The 21,629-nt window shown below is 40.0% G+C and overlaps 1 protein-coding gene and 1 long non-coding RNA gene across 2 annotated transcripts; both read left to right on the top strand.

Moving 5' to 3' along the window:
* The first annotated feature begins 10,869 nt into the window (after nucleotides 1-10,869).
* Nucleotides 10,870-17,378, top strand: LOC124289213. Its single transcript, XR_006901628.1, has 3 exons — nucleotides 10,870-10,943; nucleotides 15,648-15,709; nucleotides 16,276-17,378. It is a non-coding gene; the product is annotated as an uncharacterized LOC124289213 (long non-coding RNA).
* A 508-nt stretch (nucleotides 17,379-17,886) lies between these two features.
* On the top strand, nucleotides 17,887-20,270 carry LOC124289193 (zinc finger protein 160-like). Its single transcript, XM_046725801.1, has one exon. It carries the CDS (start codon nucleotides 17,968-17,970, stop codon nucleotides 19,663-19,665), a length of 1,698 nt encoding a protein of 565 aa, XP_046581757.1. The 5' UTR covers nucleotides 17,887-17,967; the 3' UTR covers nucleotides 19,666-20,270.
* The last annotated feature ends 1,359 nt before the right edge of the window (nucleotides 20,271-21,629 follow it).

Genomic DNA, 21,629 nt, shown 5'->3' with positions numbered 1-21,629 from the left:
TCACTCACTCATAACTCTTTTAAACAATTGTTTCTCAATTAGCAAAGTTTGTTGAGAACTCTTGAAATGTGTTATGAAACGATGATAAAGACTTTTCCTATTTTTCTTGTCATCCTCCGACAGGGTTTTGAACCACTGATCCTCCCTCATGAGAAGAAAAAACACTTGGCGTATCTCTATCAGATAACCAGGACAATTAACGCCATCCTTCGAATTTTTCTAACCACAGTTCGGGATCTTCTGTCACATCACCGGTAAAACAATGAGGTTTCAAATTTCCTACACCAGAAAATGGCTTAGTTGGTTTGAAAGTTTCAATATCATCATCACTAATTTCCTTATGCTTAGATTTCTTGGGCAGCATGGTTTGGAAAAATGGTGGCTATCGAAGAAACGCGAAGCAAGCAGGGTTTACTCACGTAATTAGAGTGAATGACTGTCCTTCATACTAAAATTATTGAGATCGTTTGGATCTCCACCATATGTGACAGCGGCGTTTCTGTATCATTTGTATATAAATAAACCTCAACTCGTTTTGGGGAGTAAAACATTCTTCTATATTCTGTGTGAGTGTCACATTGAGCCAAGCACTGACGAAAAACAAAACTTGAGTTACCTCCCTTTCACATACTAAAAACAGAAAAGTAAAGTACCTCCCCGGGCAAAAAAACATGTATTCTAGTAGAGGTTGCTCTTACCAACAATCTCTGAGTATGTTGTAATTTGCAATCTTTGGATCTGGTAATCCCATCTGCCATATTCCAAATGTCTGGGTTGGTTTTGAGAACTAACAAATACTTGGTATTACTGTGGCATTTGGATTTGTTCATCAAAGGTTTTGTTTTGGCCATATTAGGTGGTTTAGTAAGCCCTCATCAATGGACTTCACCAAGTCGCAGTTGATGGTATCCCGAGTGACATCATCATCACCAAAGAAGTCCTTTAGGAAAATCATCATCTCCACCTTCGGAATCATTTCCAACCTGAGGACTGGCCTCTACACAACATAAAACTACATTGTCAATGGAACTTGCCAGGAATCATCCTTGTCATGGGTGCCGCCATCTAGATGAGCACCGGAAACCATCGGCTGTTCACGGGACGACCCTGCACCCTCTGCATTGGCCCCCTTGCTAAATAATGCTGACTAAATTTCATTCATGGTCTCTGACTGGCCCTGCTGACTTGCGAAAAGTGTTTGCATAACATCGGTCAGTCTGTCCTGCTGCCGTATATCTAGGTCAGCCATATTGTCTTTCCCCAGAGGGGTTTTCTTAGACTTAGATGTTTCTCCATGCTGGAGAAACATCTTTCTTGTTCACATTATGGGGAATCTCAGTGAGACTGACCACCATGTCAACAAAGCTTGCTCCATCAGTTTGGTGTTTGTCTTGTGCAAAGAATTGTTTGCTTGACCCCTCATGTGCCGGCTATGCCATTGTCACTGACCACAACCAGAGGCTGTTTCAGTCAAATATTCAAATAGTCCAAGAAGCTCATACATAGGTGCCATAACAACACATCTACGAGCTTCTTGGACTATTTGATTGTAAAGTTATTCCCACATATGTAGACGATCCACAATCCAATAAGTTAGTGAAACACTGCAAAAAGAAGTTCTGTTAAAACTTCTTGAAAAAAAGCGTCAAAGACTAGTCAACAACTAAATAATGAGATAATCTATGAGCCTCTTTGTAACAACTCGGTAATTGGCTTTGACAGGAAAGATAGATTTGAAACTGGTCTATAATGACGTTAGAATCCATCTTAACATTTTTGATGAGATGTTTAATTATTGCACCCTTCAAAAGATTTGGAAAGAAGCCACAAAACGAACTCTTTTTTGCTCAAACAATATCTGAAACAGTTTACAGTTTTCAGTGTGATTGAGTGAGTTTAGTTTTTCACAGCTTTTAGCAATATGGGGGACACCAGAAATGGGCTTCACACAATGTGCCCATGTGGGGAACTGAACCGGGTCTTTGGCATGACCAGCGAACACATTAACCACTAGGTTAGCTCACTGCCCCAGTTTTCAGTGTAAATTGCATGTGCTTGTGTTGAACTGTGATTAGTTCAATTTCATACTGATTGAATTTTCGATCAAGATTTTATTCCAGCATAAAATCAAACATCCAAATGAAAATGGTAATTCTGATTAATTCTAATTGATGTCCATCTGGCTCAGTTCATATGACTAATTCTTCAATTTTGTAGAAATGCCCTGATGCTCATACCTGACAAGCTAGATGTTGACTATTTTGATATGAGTATTCCGAAGGGGTTAGAATAACAACATGTTTAACTACATTTTTAGCATTTCTTCATAAATGGAGGTTTTTAAAATATTTTTGAATTATTATTGATGTGAAACGCACATAAAATACTTTATTTTGCTTGTGTTTGATATTTCAAAGACTGTTTGGCAAACATTTACATACATTTTTTGCCCTCATTCAAATACTAAAAAAAGTATTTTTTTTAAATTTGGATTTAACCTCCTTTTTATTCTAACCCCTTCAAATTAATTTAATTTATTTAATTTTATTTCATAACAATAATAATTGTGAATTTAAAATGCATCTTTTCCATGTACAAGGCATATGCTCAAAGCTCTAACTCACAATCTGATTATTATTACCCCAGATAGCCCAAACTGCCTGTGAAGCATGTATGAAAAAGATGTCTGACTTCCTGTATTTTGTTAATTCATGTATTATATATTTGATTGATCTTATGACACATGAATAAATTTATGTGAAAAATTGTTCGTATTTATGTTATTCTTGAATACATTCAACGAATAATTTATGAGTTTCGGTAATGAGTGATGTAATGACCTGCCCAGAGTGAAGCAGATATGTAATTTCTGACATTTTTCATGGTTGAGTGAATGAGTGAGTGAGTTTGGTGTTACGCCGCTTTTAGCAATATTCCAGCAATACTATCCAATAGCAAGGCGAGGGATACCAGAAAATTGGGCTTCACACATTGTACCCATGTGGGGAATCGAACCTTTTTTCATGGTTGACCCATAATATGTCCATTCTGTATGTTATTCTATACGTTGCTATTATAAGTCATGGATTTTTTGGAACATGTGTGGAAAATAGGTTTCCACATCAGAAGAAGCCTCACAAGCATTAATTAATCTATCAATGGAAGGAACAGTGATGATCCTTGTTACAACTTGTCTTAAGCAGTCCATGCTTGTCATAAGAGGAGTCTAACGGAATAGGGAGATGAGGCTTGCTGACTTGCTTGACACATGTTATCATATCAATTGCCTTAATTGATGCTCATGCTGTTGATCATTGGATTGTCTGGTCCAGACTTGATTGTTTACAAACTGCTGCCATATAGCTCAAATATTGGTGAGAGTGACGTAAACCTGTGCAGTGTTAAACAAATCATGAACAAAAGATGACAACATCCATGACAAAGAATGAAAATATTTGAATAATTCATATAAACTTGCTGTTCTGTAGGAACAATCTGGGAAAACAAGCCTGCTGGTGATACCAGCTGTGTGAGTGAGAGTGATTGAGTGAGTTCAGTTTTACACCACACTCAGCAATATTCAAGCTATATGGTGGCAGTCTGTTAATAATCAAATCTAGACCAGACAATCCAGTGATCAACAGCATGAGGATCTTGCTTATCTACACAATTGGGATATGTTGACATGTGTCAACCAAGATCAATTCTAATCCAGATCTTCACTGGTACCAGCTATATAAGACTGGCCATGCAGTTTTCTACTCGTCTTCAGCAAGAGAGACCAAGGTCTGAAGAAATGTGTGAGTATTCCTGCCCAGTCCAGCAACACCTCACCTGCCTGAAGGGCCCAGGGGTCTAGCACAGGGCTGGCTTTCAGGGAATACTTGTTGTTATGAGGTGTGTCAAAATAGTCCAGGTGATGTGTGTGCTACACTGATCCAAACTAATGCTTGTGGGCGTGATGGACATCTCACCTGGCAGTACAACAAACTCCTAGCAGCAAACATTCACCTGGAAGCTGCTGAGATATTTCCAGGTTCCAGGATGAACTGGTATGTGTCCAGGCTGGCATTCGAACACCAGGGGGATTTCAAGAGGGACACTACTGTCGGCGTTCAGCTCCAACCATAGATCCTAGTTTGTGTAAACATTGACTAACACAAGTAGGACGTGCAGTCCACACTCTCCTTCCTAGAGTACCATGCAGTCAGCATAGTGAGTGAGTATGAATTTATGCCACGGTTAGCAATATTCCAGCAATATCACAACGGGGACACCAGAAATGGGCTTCACACATTGAGGAATCGAACCTGGGTCTTCGGTGTGACGAGCAAGTGCTTTAACCACAAGGCTACCCCACCCCAGGCCAACATAGAACCAAGTCAACAGTGCAGAGTATGGTGTAGCCCAGAGAGCACTGTTCTCTGTCAGGGTACACTGTCCAAGATGAGGGTCCAACATAACATGTGCCTGTGACCATAGCAACAACAGACCCAGTGCCCATGACTGTCATGGTGTCCCTGGTGGGTGAGTGAGTGAGTTTAGTTTTATACTGCTTTCAGCAATATTCCAGCAATATTAGGGAGGGTGACTCTGCTGTTCCTATCTGTAGTTGAGAAACCCCCTTTTAGAATTCAAGGTCCGTTATTGCCAACTCCATGGTTTATGAGGTTTGTTTTGCAATTTTATCATAAGCAAGCATTTATACAATAAACCAAGAATATATGATAACATGCATCTATGTCTTTCTTTTCTTTTCTTATTCCGTTTATCATATTCTAAGGTCAAAATGGCTTCAACGAACTTCAACGATATATAAACGATTATGTGAAGATAGACTGTAAAGACAATCCTCGTATCTCCACTGTGGCTTGAAACATACAGAGAGAACATTCGGACTTATACTAGAGAAATGAGACAGGTTTCAAGGCACTGTCTTGCCACATCGGTTACGTCAGTGCCAGTTCATGATGAGATCGATTTGATTATTTGTTGGTTTGTTGTTTATCTCCGCTCAGCAATATTACAGCTGTATGGTAGCGGCCTGTAAATAATGGAGTCTGGACCAGACAATCCAGTGATCAACATCATGAGCATCGATCTACGCAATTAGAATACGATGACATTCATCAACCATGTTAACGAGCCACCCAATCCCGTCCGTCGCCTCTCACGACAAGCATGGGTTCCTGAAGACCAATTCGAACCCGGGTCTTCTCGGGGTGTGACTAAAACGTTTGTAGAGAGTCACACCAGGTGTGAGTAGAAAGCATTAGCCAAGTGACGTCACTCATATAAACATTGTTTTAGAGCGATAGCTCGTTGGATACGTTTTTAAACAACCCGTGCAATAAATATATCTGATACTCGTGTAGTAATCATAATTTCCCACGCATGGTGTCTTGGAAAGGGACATGTGACAAGGGCGGAGCAGGCTTTGACACTTTAAAAATATACCGTCAGCACTAGCAAAGTGGTGGGGGTTTCATGGTCGGCAGAACATCGCAGAGCTTGCAGGCCTGTCCAGCCGGAGTCACCTTGTAATGAAGAGAGGGGTTGAGTAAAACTGTATGAGTATGATCTAATTGTTTTATGAATGTGCGCCAGTACGTGAGTGAGTAGGTTTATTTTTACGCCGCTTTTAGCAATATTCCAGCAATATCACGGCGGGGGACACCAGAAATGGGCTTCACACATTGTACCCATGCTGGGATCGAACCCGGGTCTTCGGCGTGACGAGCGAACACCGTAACCACTAGGCTACCCCACCGCCCCCCAGTACATGAATGCAATGTTGTTAATTTGGAGTCCCGGTCGTCCCCTCAACCCTTGACTCATCGTCCCTTCCAACAGACCAAGCTGGTGTAGAGCTTCAGATGACGTCAGTCCTGACCATGTGGAGCGGCCATATTTGTAGGTAACTGTTGTAAGGTCTACAGACGCACATTAGGCAGGTACGGCCGGTTTACCGTGCATTGAGTTGTATTGAAGTAACATCCCGTCTTGTCAGATTAATGTGACCCACGTGATGCAGATCTCCGATATTTACCACTCCAGCGAAACTACCGAGCACCACACTGGTGTTGACAACTGTAATAGCATATCAGGGATTCGAACCCTCACATGTCATCGTATCCCAGTTGCGTAGATCTATGCTCATGCAGTTGATCACTGGAATGTCTGGACCAGACTCGATTATTTACAGACCGACGCCATATAGCTGGAATATTGCTGAGTGCGGCGTAAAACTAAACTTATTCACTCACTCATGCATGAGACCGCCTCCATGGTGTAGTGGTCATCTAGAGAACGTCCGCCCGGAGAGTGGAAGGTCGCGGGTTCTATCCTCGGCCGCGTCATACCAAAAGACGTTAAAATATGGTACTTGTTGGTCCTGTTTGTACATAAGTATATATCAGTGCAAAAGTTAAGCTACACCCACATCTTGATGTTAGTGTTTTGACAATATATTCCTCTTGGGTATGTAGCAGCTTTAAGTGCGCATCTTGATAAAGGTGACAACACGGCTACGGGTGTGATTCGATTTATTGGACGACTGGGTTTAGTTAACCGTTGTTTTTACACCCTGAAATACACAATAACAATGATGAGGATAATAAACATTATCCGAGCATAATTCATTTGACTTGCAAACAAAAGTATGGACAACACCGTAATACGTACATCATATGCATCATTAATAAAGACGGTAAATATATAATTACTGCATTGTGTTATATTAGTGGCCTTGCAACACATTCAAGCATCTGACTACACAATGCTGACAAGTAAGATACAACAAACCTGAATTACAGATGTCCAGATATGTACCGGTAGTAGTAAATATAGAATATATGAAGTATACACACACCTTATTGTGTGTAAAACGTCATCAATAGATAATGGTATCTGTTTACATGATGAAAATATACAAACATACCAGAAGTATGGCCTCTAGGTGTAGGTCACACTACAGTTTCCCACAACTACATGGTCACGGCTACAGTGGCACCGAAAATACCTACAAATGTGAAAATAATTCGAAACTAACTTCCCTACACAACATCCTTACACACGTAAATATTATCATCAAATCAGAATTACTGTAAGCACATATTTACAGATCTGGCATAGCACACAGTAAAATACAAAACATCCTAATACTATTATATATACACATACATACACAACACATACATGATAAAAGCTTCATAAACTTATAAATCAAAATACTCATTCAAATACCTGCCTATCCAGGAGATTTTGCCATTTACTAAACCTCTCACAAATGTACAAATTACCTTATTTAGCATACTTAACATAATGTTTATATAACTTTATTTATGAAAAGATAAACACATATATGTTTATGTATTTAATTAAACAAACATACCTTGACAGTAGTGAAGTAAGTGAAATTAGTACACTTGCTGCAGTCTGTTAGTGACTTGTCTGTCCAGTGACTAAGGTGCAAGTGAGGGTTAAAAAGCATGCAAGCTAAGAACAATAGGGTCAGCCACTCAACCAGAACATTTGCCCTGGTTTAAACAAAAGGAAGTGATAGGTAAGGGACTGACCCAAGCATATCCAAGTTAAAATATTTAAGGTGTAGTATCACATCTTAATTAAAATCCTTTACACCCATAATTCTAACTAATATCAATAGCTACTAACTAATAACTTAAACTAATAACTAATACTAATGCTAATACCAATACTATAGTCACTATATACTAATAACTAGTACTAATACTAACGCAAATACTAATGTCACTATTAATACTAATACTAATTACAGTGGTGTACAGTGTATGGTTTATTTGACAGTAACACAAATATATGTGACTGCCACAGGTATATAACGCATAAGTGGAATGGTGTTTTGTGTCTGCTTAAAAGCCACCATTGTTATTAACGCCTGAGAATCATTACAAGAGGCAAATTAACAAAAATGTTGATTTTATTCGTAACGTTTGTTCAGCACTGAAAATGCAGAAAATGGGACCTGAACCAACTTTGATTGTCAGCCACCAACCACGAACGATGGACCACTGCAATGCATCCACAATCATGGATGATGTAATGCACAATCCCTCTGTGTAGTCTCATCAATACCAGGTCTAACCACCAAGCGCACGGATAACATCCCTGACGCGTCTTCTCATGCTGTGAACCAATCGTTGGATTCTTCACATTGGAATCCTCTGCCACTATTCTTGGAGTGCCTGAGCAAGTTCTTGCACAGTTTGCACAGGGGGATTCCTTCTTCTTATTTGCCGACCCATTACGTCCCTCACATGTTCATTGGGATTTAAATCTGGGCTTCAGGCTGCCCAATAAGGAGAGTCTCAATGGCGCTCCTCCGTAGGAAGTCAGTAACGACACGAGCGCGATGAGACCAAGCACTGTCAACCATAAATATTGGTCTGGAAGCAAGTGGATGTCCATCAAAATGTGGTACGACCTGATTGTCAAGAATTTGTTGGTAACCTTGCCCATTAAGGTTTCCACGAACTTGAACCAACTGCAGTTTAAAACCATGGGAACAGCAACCCCCATATCATAACAGATCCACTTCCTCAGCAATATTACCCTGGGCGTATTCGGTACCACGTACTCTCCACACTCGCGTACGACCATCGACAGCATGAAGCAAAAACCTGCTTTCATCTGTCCAGTGGACACGCCTCCAGTTTCTCTCACAGTGTGATTAATGTTCAAATCTCTACCGATGGCATAAACACGACAGACCACCTCTATGCATACCTAATATCTGCCATCTGGTGCCCTGGGATAGTTTTCAGCGCATAATTTCAAATTGAACTTCACAGAGCAACATATGGCTGTTTAAATCTCTCCAGATAAACTGTTATATTCAAGTGGAAGGGGTGGTTAACTTCTTCCCCTAAATGCACGCACTTTAAACAAGCACGTGGAAAATTGACACTTGTGGGGAATGAGGGGCGTAGCTACCATTATAGAAAAAAGCCTGGGCTTACACATGATTTTTGCTACAAAAATTGTTCTTCTAATTCTTGCCAAACATACCTACAAACACGCTATCAGAACAATTTAAAAAATAGCAATCCCTCCATGAATCATATTGACTCCAATATTCTAGCTGTGATCACTAGTATTACCAGTACAGTCACCATGTACATATTATTCTTCATATCATAAATTTGAAAGGTGTTGCCCTTCAACGAAAACTTATGCATTATTCCATTCTTTAGTCATTCTGCAGGCTTTTAAGACTATTGTGACATTCAGGCTTTAGTGAAGTCCTCTGCAACATTTTGAAACACTACACTTCAGTTGTTCGCGATCTATAGCAACCTAGATCTAAAGCGTTGGCTCATCACGCCGAAGACCCGGGTTCGAATCCCCACATGGGTACAATGTGTGAAGCCCATATTGTATTGTCTTCAGTCAGTCATAGTTATGACATTTTAGATTTTCATACTAGTTTTACAATTACATCTGTGATATTCTAGTTATTATACTGTCCTTCGCCGACAGTTTTTTTTAATGGTTTATTATGGCATTATAACTTGTTAATAGTCACGATATGGCTGAAATATTGCCGATGTGACTTAAAATCTTAACTCACTCACTGAAGCACTACACTACATGACCAGCGTTCTATAAAGACTTCATTTATCTTTGTTTATTCTTCATTTGTTTATCATGTCATGGAGAAAAAAATACGCGATGCATGGTATTGTATCAATGCAGTAAACATGCGTTAAACAATGTCAAAACATATTTGCATATGAGGAAGTCACATTTCAGTCAAATGATTATACTGTCTGAATTAATGGTAGACTACTCTAAGCTCTTCTTATGATTTCAAAATATTGATAAGATAACAATATTTTGAAGCTATTGAAATCATCAATCGTCAAACGATAGCACTTCAGGTCTCATAAAAGAATGAAAGCCCTAAATACTATCTAAATATAAAGCTTCGCAGTCTGTCGGGCTTACACGAAGAAATTGGCTTGCTACGCGCCTGGGTATCATATTGGTTGTGTTCATGCAATTTTTTTATACTTGGAATTTCCAATTGTAATTTGGCGGTGCTTAGCATATGCACATATGTATATATTAAAAAAATATGCTTAAAACTTACGGAAAGGGGGAGGTCAATGATTTTGTATATGACATGCAGGGGGGGTCACTTACTTTGTACATAAATATTTGGGGGTCATTCACATTGTACATGCTTCACCATAAAAATCATCATATACCACCCCCCATCCCCAAACACCCCCAACACACACACACACACACACACACACACCGTACACACACCACCACCACCACACACCCCAGCTATGACTAATGAACGGTTCCTCAAATATCTGGAAGAACCCTTTGTTGCTGATTGGTAGAGTGTGAGGAGGTTTGTGTCACAGGCCCCCACTGCGGGTCAGAAAATCGATAAACTAGGCCCCGGTTTAGTATCAACACCCCCTACTATAAACCGGGGCCTAGTTTATCGATTTTCTGACCCGCAGTGGGGGCCTGTGGTTTGCGTCTGCTTCCAGCCTCGCTAGAAATATCCAATTGTGTGGTATATCAGGGATAGTCAACAGCGCCATCTATTCTCCCTGGGTGTACATAAGAATTAAGTCTGAATGTTGAAGAAGACTCTTTTTGAAAAACAATAGTATTCATAGTTTCGAGGATGCTCTCATCTTTTAATCTGTTATTGAAAATATTTCGACAAAGAATGTCCGCGTGAGGATTGAACGTGTCAGAACGTATTAGCTTTCCGTATGGTCCAGAGAACCGTGCATGAGTTACATAGAGTGATGTCCCTTTGGTGACATCTGCACGAACAATGAGAGAAGAAACTAGAAGGCTGCTCAGAGCGAATTTCTTGCAGACGTGTGCAACTTCGAAATTGTTTACGCGACATAAAGCCATTTCTTGCCGAGGTAAGACTGACCACTTTTGAAAATGTATGAAAATATCGTAAATGAACTAATGAAATGGGCGGTGGTTCCCTGTGTGACTTGGTCCGCAGCCACTGGTCTGATTCAAATCGTTGTGCTGCCTGATGCTGCCTTGAAACTTCCATTTTGTACTTACAAGAAAGTGTGGGACCATCTGTCGTTCTGATTCTCACTAGAGTCGACCGATATTAAATTGTTTCATCTTTGCAATCAGGTTTATTTTTGCCCTTGTCTGTGATGAAATTATCTCCTAAATCAAAGACCATATATGGTCTCTGCCCTAGCCAGCTTATGCTGATGGGGTCGTTTTCATACGGTACTAATGCTGACTCCGACACGTTTCTATATTCAGAAATTCACCCTAGACAAAGACAGAATGCAGAAACGTAACACAGAGCAAATCCACGCCCGCTGTCTTTTTCTTGTTTAGTCAGCAGTTTTATACATGAGTGAGTGAGTGAGTTAAAATTTAACGTCACATTGGCTTTTGTACATGACATGTGGTAAGGGGGGAGGTGGAGGTGTGACTTAATCAGTACCATGGTGTAACATGTTTTCGGGGTAATAACGCAAAAGATGACCATGTAAATTATTGCGTATCAGTAGATTATCAAAACTGTAATTCCGTAATTAAATATCATATCACCTTTCATAAATTTATTGTCAGAATGTTCTGTCATCCGCTGGTTTCCAATGCAGTGAACATTTTGTGTCTGTCCGCCAGCGCGAGCGGGAGAAGTGATGTACCATGTTTTCGGGTTACTCGTTATAGCGCGGGGTCACGACCTTGTATTGAAGCCCAGGTGATGCATTCACAAGAAGTCAACAAATACAACGTGGCATTTTAATAAATTATTGGTCATTATTTTCTTGATTATTTGAGCGTGTTTTTTTGTAAAAATTGTTAAAAATAAATATATTTACAGGTAAGTTATTCAATCATGTGCACTCATTCTTCTTGTCTGCCATGGCAGGGACAATAAACATGATAAAACATGTCATGTCTGCGCAGTACAGTGACATCGCAGCAGTATTTTAAATGAATCCAGTGGTCACAAGCCGAGACGACTTCTGCAACACGGAAAAAAAAATATGCAAGAGATGACCAATTCGGTCTTATATATACTAGCCACATACAGAAACTGTGCACACAGAAAATGCCTTCAGAATTGGAATACAACACAGCAAAGACGAAATGATGTAGACACTTTATAAGCTGAAGTATCGGACCACAAGAAATTGTCAAAAGAACATGAACAATATCCGTAACGATGACGTCAGAAGTTCAAAATCGAGTAGGGGGTCACACGACAAAGTCACAAAATCAATGAGGGGTATGACCATCATGTGCATGACGCACAGCAGTGGAACGACGACGCATAGAGGCTACCAAATGAGCATTGGAGGCCTGGGAAATGGTCTGAGGTGTGGTCACTGCTGTCTGGAACCTGTATCTGAGATGAGTCGCCCGAATCCACCTGTCCTGTCTTGGCGTTGTTACGTCGGGAACACCCAGAACGTGGGTGGTCGGCGACGTCATTACTGTTTCGATAACGCCTGACCCATGCAGATATCGTGTTACAATGGCATTTGGAAAGTGCTGCCACCTGTTGTTGGCTCATTCCTGCTCGAACCATTCCAATGGCTTCATGACGTTGAGCAGATGTTAATCTTGGCATGATGTGCATGTGACTTCTCATGTGAATTGGTGAACGTTTGAGTGACCAAAGATCAAGCTTTCGACAGTGACAGCTATTTCAGAGTTTCACATGTTGTGTGCATCTGTACGGGCTGCACGTGCAGTAACACATTGCAAGGCCTTAGGCCACCGTCAATGGCGTCACGTCGCCTGGCACGTGCATGAGCGTTTGATTGTCTCCAATACTTGCTATGTTTACAAATGTATTTATGTATAAATACGCTGTGTGCCTATATTTATGTTTTCTGTGTGCACAGTTTCTTTATGTGGCCAGTAAAGTTTTTTTATTACGTCTGCAACATTCCATTAGAGTCACGTGATGTTTATGCGTGGCTTTTCACTCTAGCAGACGATGGCCGCTTGACAAGTTACGAGCTTTATTTCAAAAGTTATGATCACATTTATGAATTTTCTGAAAGTGCATTATGTTCTAGGGTAGAATTTTAGTACTTTGACAGAAATTTAGGTCACAACTTACGTGAAAGCTGGATATTTCAAACATTTTGTGTCCCGGTTGTCAGAGAAGCTTCTGCACTGGAGACGGTGTTTACAGGTGGCACTGTTCAGTCAAAACATCCGTCTTGTGACTTGGACTGTCAGAAGCGTACGACTATAAATGGGGATATTTTTCTTGCGTTACAACAAAGAGGATATAATAAATTAATACAAAATTACGAATAACATTTTTTTTATACGGACTATGTTATTTGGTGGAAGTATAATCATAAGAGAGGTGGTCACTTCTACCGGTGTAAAAACAATGCGCCTGCGTAAGTTTTCAGTTTGCTGTCATATTAGTTGTTTTTTGACAAAAAAATTCACCCATGTGCCAATTTCACAGAAACGTGATTTTAATATTTTCTGAAAGTTCGTTCAATGGAGATTTACCTCATGTAAGTACTTTTTCATGTACAGGAATGCACATAACTGTGCCATCGCGTTGAAACATGTCTATTTTCCTCCCACAGCTCGTCATAGACATCATAGACAAACAATTCGTCCTTGCAGACCTGTTAAGTGTACTAGAGACGCCTTTCAGAAGCAAGTGCACGACTGTTTGGGAGAGGGTCACTCGTAGGCGTGACTTCTTATCGATGGACCACATATTTCATCCAGTAGCACACAAACATCTCTAAGTACAATTTATAAAAACAAAGAATCAAACCCGAACATACGTTGACATCGAGAAGTACATACTTCATTGCTACCGAATGGTATAAGCTTTGAAATATATTTAATATCCCAGACATTGTTTTAGGAAATAAAACTAAGTATAAGCAAAAGTAGTCATTTTTTTTACGACAGTTTTGACCTGTGTGCCAATTTCACAGAAACATGATTTTAATATTTTCTAAAAGCTTCTTCAATGGAGATTTACCCCATGTAAGTACGTTTTCATGTACACGAACGCACATAGGTGTGCCATCGTGTTGAAACATGTCTACTTTCCTCCCACTGCTCGTCATCGACAAACAAACTGTCTTCACAGATCCGTTACGCGTACGAGAGACACCTCTCACAATCACGAGTAAAAGTAGTCAGTTTTTGACGACAATTTTGACCTATGTGCCAATTTCACAGAAACATGATTTTAATATTTTCTGAAAGCCTATTCAATGGAGATTTACCCCATGCAAATATGTTTTCATGTACACGAACGCACATAGGTGTGCCATCGCGTTGAAACATGTCTTCTTTCCTCCCACTGCTCGTCATCATGTTAATTTGCACATCAGTTGAACGGGAACAACTACATACGGTTTCGGTTTTGGCCATAGGAATATAAACTCACCGGCTGTTTAGGGTACTGGGTGTAACAAGTAGTCATACCATTATTATGTGCGCACTGTGCATTACGTCACATGACGACGTCATCAGTTGGTGTGCAGGCGTCTTTGTAAAAGCACATGTATTAAAGAACGTTGGAACTCACAAGGCCAGATCATTCTTTCTAGTGTTGGTTAACTTAGGGAAACAATTCACTTTAAACACTGGGTACATTTCTGCATTTTGACTTTGTTTAGGAAACATACTTGGGGTACATATCTGTAGTACATGTGCCTACAACAAACCCTAGACTGTTAGACAAAATCATAATGTTAGTTAAAGGATTATTAATCTCTGTGATCTATATCGATAACCAGCCCTAATTGAGTGATTGATTGATGGTTTTTACACCACTTTTAGCAATATTCCAGCAATATCACGGCAGGATACACCAGAAATGGGCTTCACACATTGTACCTATGTAGGGAATTGAACACGGGTCTTCGGGGTGATACCTTCAGTTGTTGGCGATCTATAGCCCATTTTTTATATTGTGTTGTCCCCTATAGTTAAAATGTTTTAGATTCAATTACTAGTTTTACATATATATCTGTGATACTCTAGTTGCTTTACTCTCCTTTGTCGGCAGGTTTTATAATCTCTATATATATTCGATTTCAATGTCAAGTTTTCTCGTCACGATATGGCTGAAATATTGCCGATGTGACGTTAAATAATAACTCACTCACTCACTCTTCGGGGTGACGAGTGAACACTGTAACCCAAGGGCTATACCACCACCCCTCAGCCCTAATTGAATGTCCATGTAACTGTAGGTCAGCATACCGACACAAACAATGTCTATAAGGACAGGGATTGTCCTGATGTATATTTGACACAATCTGTTTTGAAAATACTCAGGTTAATTTGGTTGATGCGTCGATTTGATGCAATAGGAAGTCGGCAGATTCTCATGATGAGCTACAGTAACAGAAACATACTGACACTTAGACGTCGACAGAAATAGTTTAAACGGAGGTATTGCTTAAATTGATGTGATATAATTTTCAATTTGAAGATTATTCTGCACTATCACACACTGACATTATGATTGAGTTGGTTGGTTGTTTAACACCGCATTCAGCAATATTCCAGCTATGATTGAGTGCTCACTGCTTATGAATCAGTGAATTAATTTTCTGAATTTGTTTGTTTTTTAGAAAGAAAATGACCCCTTATTGTATGCAGATGACTCCCTTGAAGACAGAGTGGAAGTCAAGATGTAAGTATGTAACATATTGTTGCTATGCTCAGTAAAATTTACAGCTTGTTCAGCTTGACCAGGGCTACTCTACATATGCATGACCAAGAAGGTCAAATGGCACAAACGGCAGGTTGAGTTATCTTCATTAAACCGGGGAGCAGAGAATGCTGAATGGTGACCTTGCTGTTTGGACATGTTGACAATCAACTGACAAAGGTGCACCCCTTCACAATAATAGACCCAACCAGTTGTGACACGGTCACGCAATGCAATAGTATTCACTTGATCAGGTCAAGCTGAACAAGCTGTAGTGCATTCTAAGAGTTTCTGTAATGTGTTTTTTCCCTTAATGTCTGTCTAAAATCAATTTATGTTGACCAAGGATGTTTTGATTCAGTGTAAGTTGTTATGTTGTATCCTGTTTTTTCTTCTGTATGTTATTTCTTGACTTTCTGTGACATTGTGTGCATCAGCCCAGCCCAGGTTTTATTGTAAGGTTATTGTAAAATCATCTTAGAAGATTCTTAAACAAAATACATCATGATAAACTCGATAAAGGAAAGTGATTTCTTTTATATTTTCAGTGACACCCATAACATCCACAAATTATGATGCAAGCACAAAGCCAGCCACAGAATCATGGCTCTTACCGAAACAAATGTGATCAGAGACTGTGAGAGCATTGCTGGCAACAGATCATGTCAAGGTACAAGACTGCTCCAGAAGAGCAGTCTTAGTGCAGCAGGTTTAGGAAAATATATAACATGTACAGTGGAGTGCAAAAAACTGTTGGAAAGATTTGTCGCTGGCAAGCTATGTGAAGAAACACTTAAGATATACCACACAGGAGAGACACATAACCAGTGTAGAACATGACAGCCAATGGTCATCTCAAGGCAGACATGAAGACACAAGAGTGGCTACATTGTGGTGAATGTGCGAAAGTATTTACTACATCAAGGAACTTGCACAAAATGTGGGAGAGTCAAGACATGGAGAGACAAGACTCGTTAGTGTGTATGTGAAAGAATTCAAAGCAAAATGATCATCTCAAGGCAGACATGAAGACACGAGAGTGGCTACATTTTGGTGAATGTGGGAAAGTATTTTACTACATCAAGGAACATGCACAAAATATGGGACAGTCATGACGTGGAGAGACAAGACTCGTTAGTGTGTATGTGAAAGAATTCAAAGCAAATGATCATCTCAAGGCAGACATGAAGACACAAGAGTGGCTACATTGTGGTGAAAGTGGGAAAGTATTTACTACATCAAGGAACTTGCACAAAATATGGGAGATTCAAGACATGGAGACAAGACTCGTTAGTGTGTATGTGAAAGAATTCAAAGCAAATGATCATCTTAAGGAAGACATGAAGACACGAGAGTGGTTACATTGTGGTGAATGTGGGAGAAAGTATTTACTACATCAAGGAACTTGCAAAAATAACGTGAAAGTCATGACATGGAGAGACAAGACTCGTTAGTGTGTTGAATGTGGTAAATTTGATTGAATATGAGTCAAAGTGAAATAAAGCCCCTTGAGTGTGATGTGTGTGGGAAAGTATATAAAACATCTTGGAGCATGAAGACACATCAGAAGGGTCTTCACTGTGGAATCCAGCCATATAAGTGTACTGAATGCGGGAAAACATTTACTCTAAGAGGTACTCTGAAGAAACATATCAGGATTCACAGTGGTGTCAAACCTTTTAAGTGTGGTGAATGTGGAAAGGTGTATGCTCGAGCCGATAGCCTGCAGTCTCATTTGCTGACTCACAGTGGAATCAAACCTTACAAGTGTGAGGACTGTGGGAAAACATTTACACTGAAAAAATATCTGGAGAAACACAAAAGGACTCATAATGGTATCAAGCCTTTTAAGTGTGCTAAATGTGGGAAGGAGTATGTTCGAGCCGATAGCCTGCAGTCTCACATGCTGAGTCACAGTGGACTGAAGCCTTACAAGTGTGATGACTGTGGTAAAACGTTTACACTGAGAAGATATGTAGAGACACACAAGAGGATTCACAGTGATATCAAACCTTATAAGTGTGATGGATGTGGAAAAGTGTATGGTCAAGCAGCTACTCTGCGGTTCCACATGAGAAGTCACAGTGGAATCAAACCTCACAAGTGTGATGAGTGTGGGAAAACAATTTCTGTAAGAGGTACTCTAGAGGGATACAAGAGGATTCACAGTGGTGTCAAGCCTTTCAAGTGTGGTGAATGCGGGGAAAGAGTATGGTCAAGCAGGTACCCTGAGGTTCCACATGAGAAGTCACACTGGAATCAAGCCTCATAAGTGTGATGAGTGTGGAAAAACTTTTTCTGTAAGAGCAACTTTAGAGGGACACAAGAGGATTCACAGTGGTGTCAAGCCTTTTAAGTGTGCTGAATGTGGGAAGGAGTATGCTCGAGCCGATAGCCTGCAGTCTCACATGATGCTTCACTGTGGAATCAAGCCATACAAGTGTGAGGAGTGTGGGAGACGATTTACACTGAGAAGATACCTGGAGACACACAAAAGGATTCACAGTGGTATCAAGCCTTATAAGTGTGATGAATGTGGTAAGGAGTATGCTCGAGCCGATAGTCTGAGGTCTCACATGCTGAGCCACAGTGAAGACAAGCCTTATAAGTGTAGTGAATGTGGGAAAGAGTTTATACGAGCTGACAGACTGCAATCTCACATGCTGAGTCACAGTGGACTCAAGCCTTACAAGTGCGAGGAATGCGGGAAAACATTTCCAGTAAGAGATACTCTAAAGACACACATGAAGATTCACAGTGATATCAAGCCATTTAAGTGTGATGAATGTGGGAAAGAGTATGCTCGAGCCGATAGCTTGAGGTCTCACAAGCTGAATCACAGTGGATTCAAGCCATTTAAGTGCAGTGAGTGTGGGAAAGCGTTTTCATTAAAGGACTCTCTGAAGACGCACATGAGGATTCACAGTGATATCAAGCCTTTTAATTGTGATGAATGTGGGAAAGAGTTTGCACGAGCTGATAGTTTGAGGTCTCACATGATGCATCACAGTGGACTTAAACCTCACAAGTGTGATGAATGTGGGAAAACATTTACACTAAGAAGATACCTGAAGACCCACATGGGGATTCACAGTGGTATCAAGCCATATAAATGTGATGAATGTGGGAAACAGTTTACAAGAGCTGACAGACTGCAGTCTCACATGACGCATCACAGTGGAGTGAAGCCGTACAAGTGTGATGACTGTGGAAAAACTTTTTCGTTAAAAGATACTCTGAAGACACACATGAGGATTCACAGTGATATCAAGCCATTTAAATGTGGAGAATGTGATAAAGAGTTTGCACAAGCAGCTGGCCTGCAGACACACATCAAGAGTCACAATAGTGAGAAGTCTTATGAGTGTAGCGAGTGTGGGAAAACATTTACACAAAGCAGATATCTGAAGACACACTTAAGGATTCACAGTAGTGTTAAACCTTTTAAGTGTGGTGAATGTGGTAAAGAGTTTGCAAGAGCCGATAGACTGCAGTCTCACATGATGCATCACAGTGGAGTTAAGCCATATAAGTGTGACGACTGTGGAAAAACGTTTCCATTGAGAGATACTCTGAAAACCCACATGAGAATTCACAGTGATATCAAGCCATTTAAATGTGATGAATGTGGGAAGGAGTTTGCACAAGCATCAACCCTGCAGACACACATTCAGAGTCACAATAGTGAGAAGTCTTATGAGTGTAGTGAGTGTGGGAAAACATTTACACAAAGACGATATCTGAAGACACACTTGAGGCTTCACAGTGGTATCAAGCCTTTTAAGTGTGGTGAATGTGGTAAAGAATTTGCAAGGGCTGACAGACTGCAATCTCACATGCTGAGTCACAGTGGACAAAAACCTCATAAGTGTAGTGAATGTGGGAAAACATTTAAACTAAGTAGTAATCTAAGAAAACATGTAATGCATCACAGTTGAATGAAGCCTAGTAAGGATAGTGAGTGCAGACATTCATTTTTGCAAATATGTAAGCTTCGGTCATTCAGACAACATGAGCAGTCACATTATAATTAATCCCCTTGACTACAATGTGTGTTGAAAAGGGTTACCAACATCATGATGCATGAAGATGCATCAGCAGAGGCTTCATGGTGGAATCAAGATGGCAGTTACAGAATCAAAAGCCTGACGAAATATGAAAGACTGAATCATTCATGGATTCTTGCCATGAATTTTTATGGGACAGATTCACAACATCAGTTAGCCAAAGACAGACCAAGGGTATCATCATCAAAGTCCTGTCCTGAAAGTGTGGTGAGAGTTGATGGAACATCAAGTTGTCTGAAGACACTCGGAGAGCATCATCATGGAATCCTGCCCTGAAAGTGCGGCGAGAGTCGGAGGAACATTCACAGCATCAAGTTGTCTGAAGATACACAGAGGGCAACGTCATGGATTCCTGTTCTGAAAATGCGGGACACATTCACAGCTTCAAGTTATCCAGCCCAAGATTGTCGACAGTGTGATCAAAGGGTATTGAGTAACGTTATACCTCTCTACTACACGTAATTTAATGACGTCAGTGTGAGTTTGATGCTTTATCTAAGAGTTGTATGCTTGTGTGCTTTCTAATGGGGTCTATTTTATTTCATATATATATCTTCGCATAATAACTCAATTTTAGCATTAGAATACGAATTAGAATTGATTAAATCTGTTTTTAAACTGTGTAGGGGTAACCTTGCTTTGGCTGGCAGCCATTTTGTACCATATGCTCCTTACAGTTATGCATGAACATGGGTTGCTCAGAGCTTCACTTGAAGCAAACATAAAATGACTGTTTGACACACATGGATGGTAGAGGTGTGACGATACAGAAAATTCACTGTACGATACATATCGCGATATCTAGGAATGATACAATTCAATTCGTGGAACATCACGATATGCTATCTTCAATTATTTTCTTTCAAAAAGTTTATTTTGATAGCAAGTAACAGTGTACATTTTTACATAACCGTCAAGTTTTAGTGAAAATTGACAATTTTAATGATACGTATCACGATACGAAAACAAGTATCGACATATTTATCGTCAGTTAAAGTATCACGATTATCGATACTATGATATATCGTCACAGCTCTAATGGGTGGTTTTTTTATAGCCACCTTTTGTTCCATGGAACAGTTCTGGAAAGGACTGTCAAATGTAACACAGTCAACATGTTGAATGATTTGGAAGCCCTCGCCACTTCAGCATTGCTGGTGGGGTTAAGAGGCATTGTCTTTCTTGACACATCATTAGTGGCTGTCATGAACCATAATGGTATCTTTCTTGTTACTTCCACACCCACTTCCTGTCTTAATTTGCATGTCATACCAACAATGTGCCCCAGTTTTTGGTCAGACCTGCTGGTTACTTTCTTCATCTGGAATGGTCCTTATTTATTTTCACAGTGACATTTATCTTCCTTCATGGCTAAACATTATGCTACATGCAGTGTAGGAAAGATAGCCGGTCCCAACGTCCGAGACGGGTGAATTTTGTGGAGGACGGGTTAAAAAAATATGTAGTCTGTCCTCATGTCGGGTCAATTTTTGCAAACCAATGACATATATATAATGACTATAACCTTTTTGAATATTTACTGCCGAAGGTGTTTTATTTATATTTGGAGGACAGACTAGATTTTGGCAGGACTGGTAAAAAATTTGACCTGCCAGTCCTGTGGACAGGCTAGATTTTCTACATCTTTCCTACACTGCTACATGCCTTGAATTTTCTGGCTCTTAGGCAATCCTTGAAGTTAATCAGCAGAGTATATAACTGGGAGGTTCTAGTTTCATGTTTCACCAGAGTCTACACTCACTTAAGTCACTAGACATTAGTATTCATCACCATCAATATGGTGGCTATTTGTTTAGAAATATCATGTAAGTTTC

Source organism: Haliotis rubra, unplaced genomic scaffold (assembly GCF_003918875.1).
Source record: "Haliotis rubra isolate DU_JTF1 unplaced genomic scaffold, ASM391887v1 Scf1117, whole genome shotgun sequence".
Taxonomy (NCBI): Eukaryota; Metazoa; Mollusca; class Gastropoda; order Lepetellida; family Haliotidae; genus Haliotis; species Haliotis rubra.
This window is presented reverse-complemented; position numbering and strand designations above follow the sequence as displayed.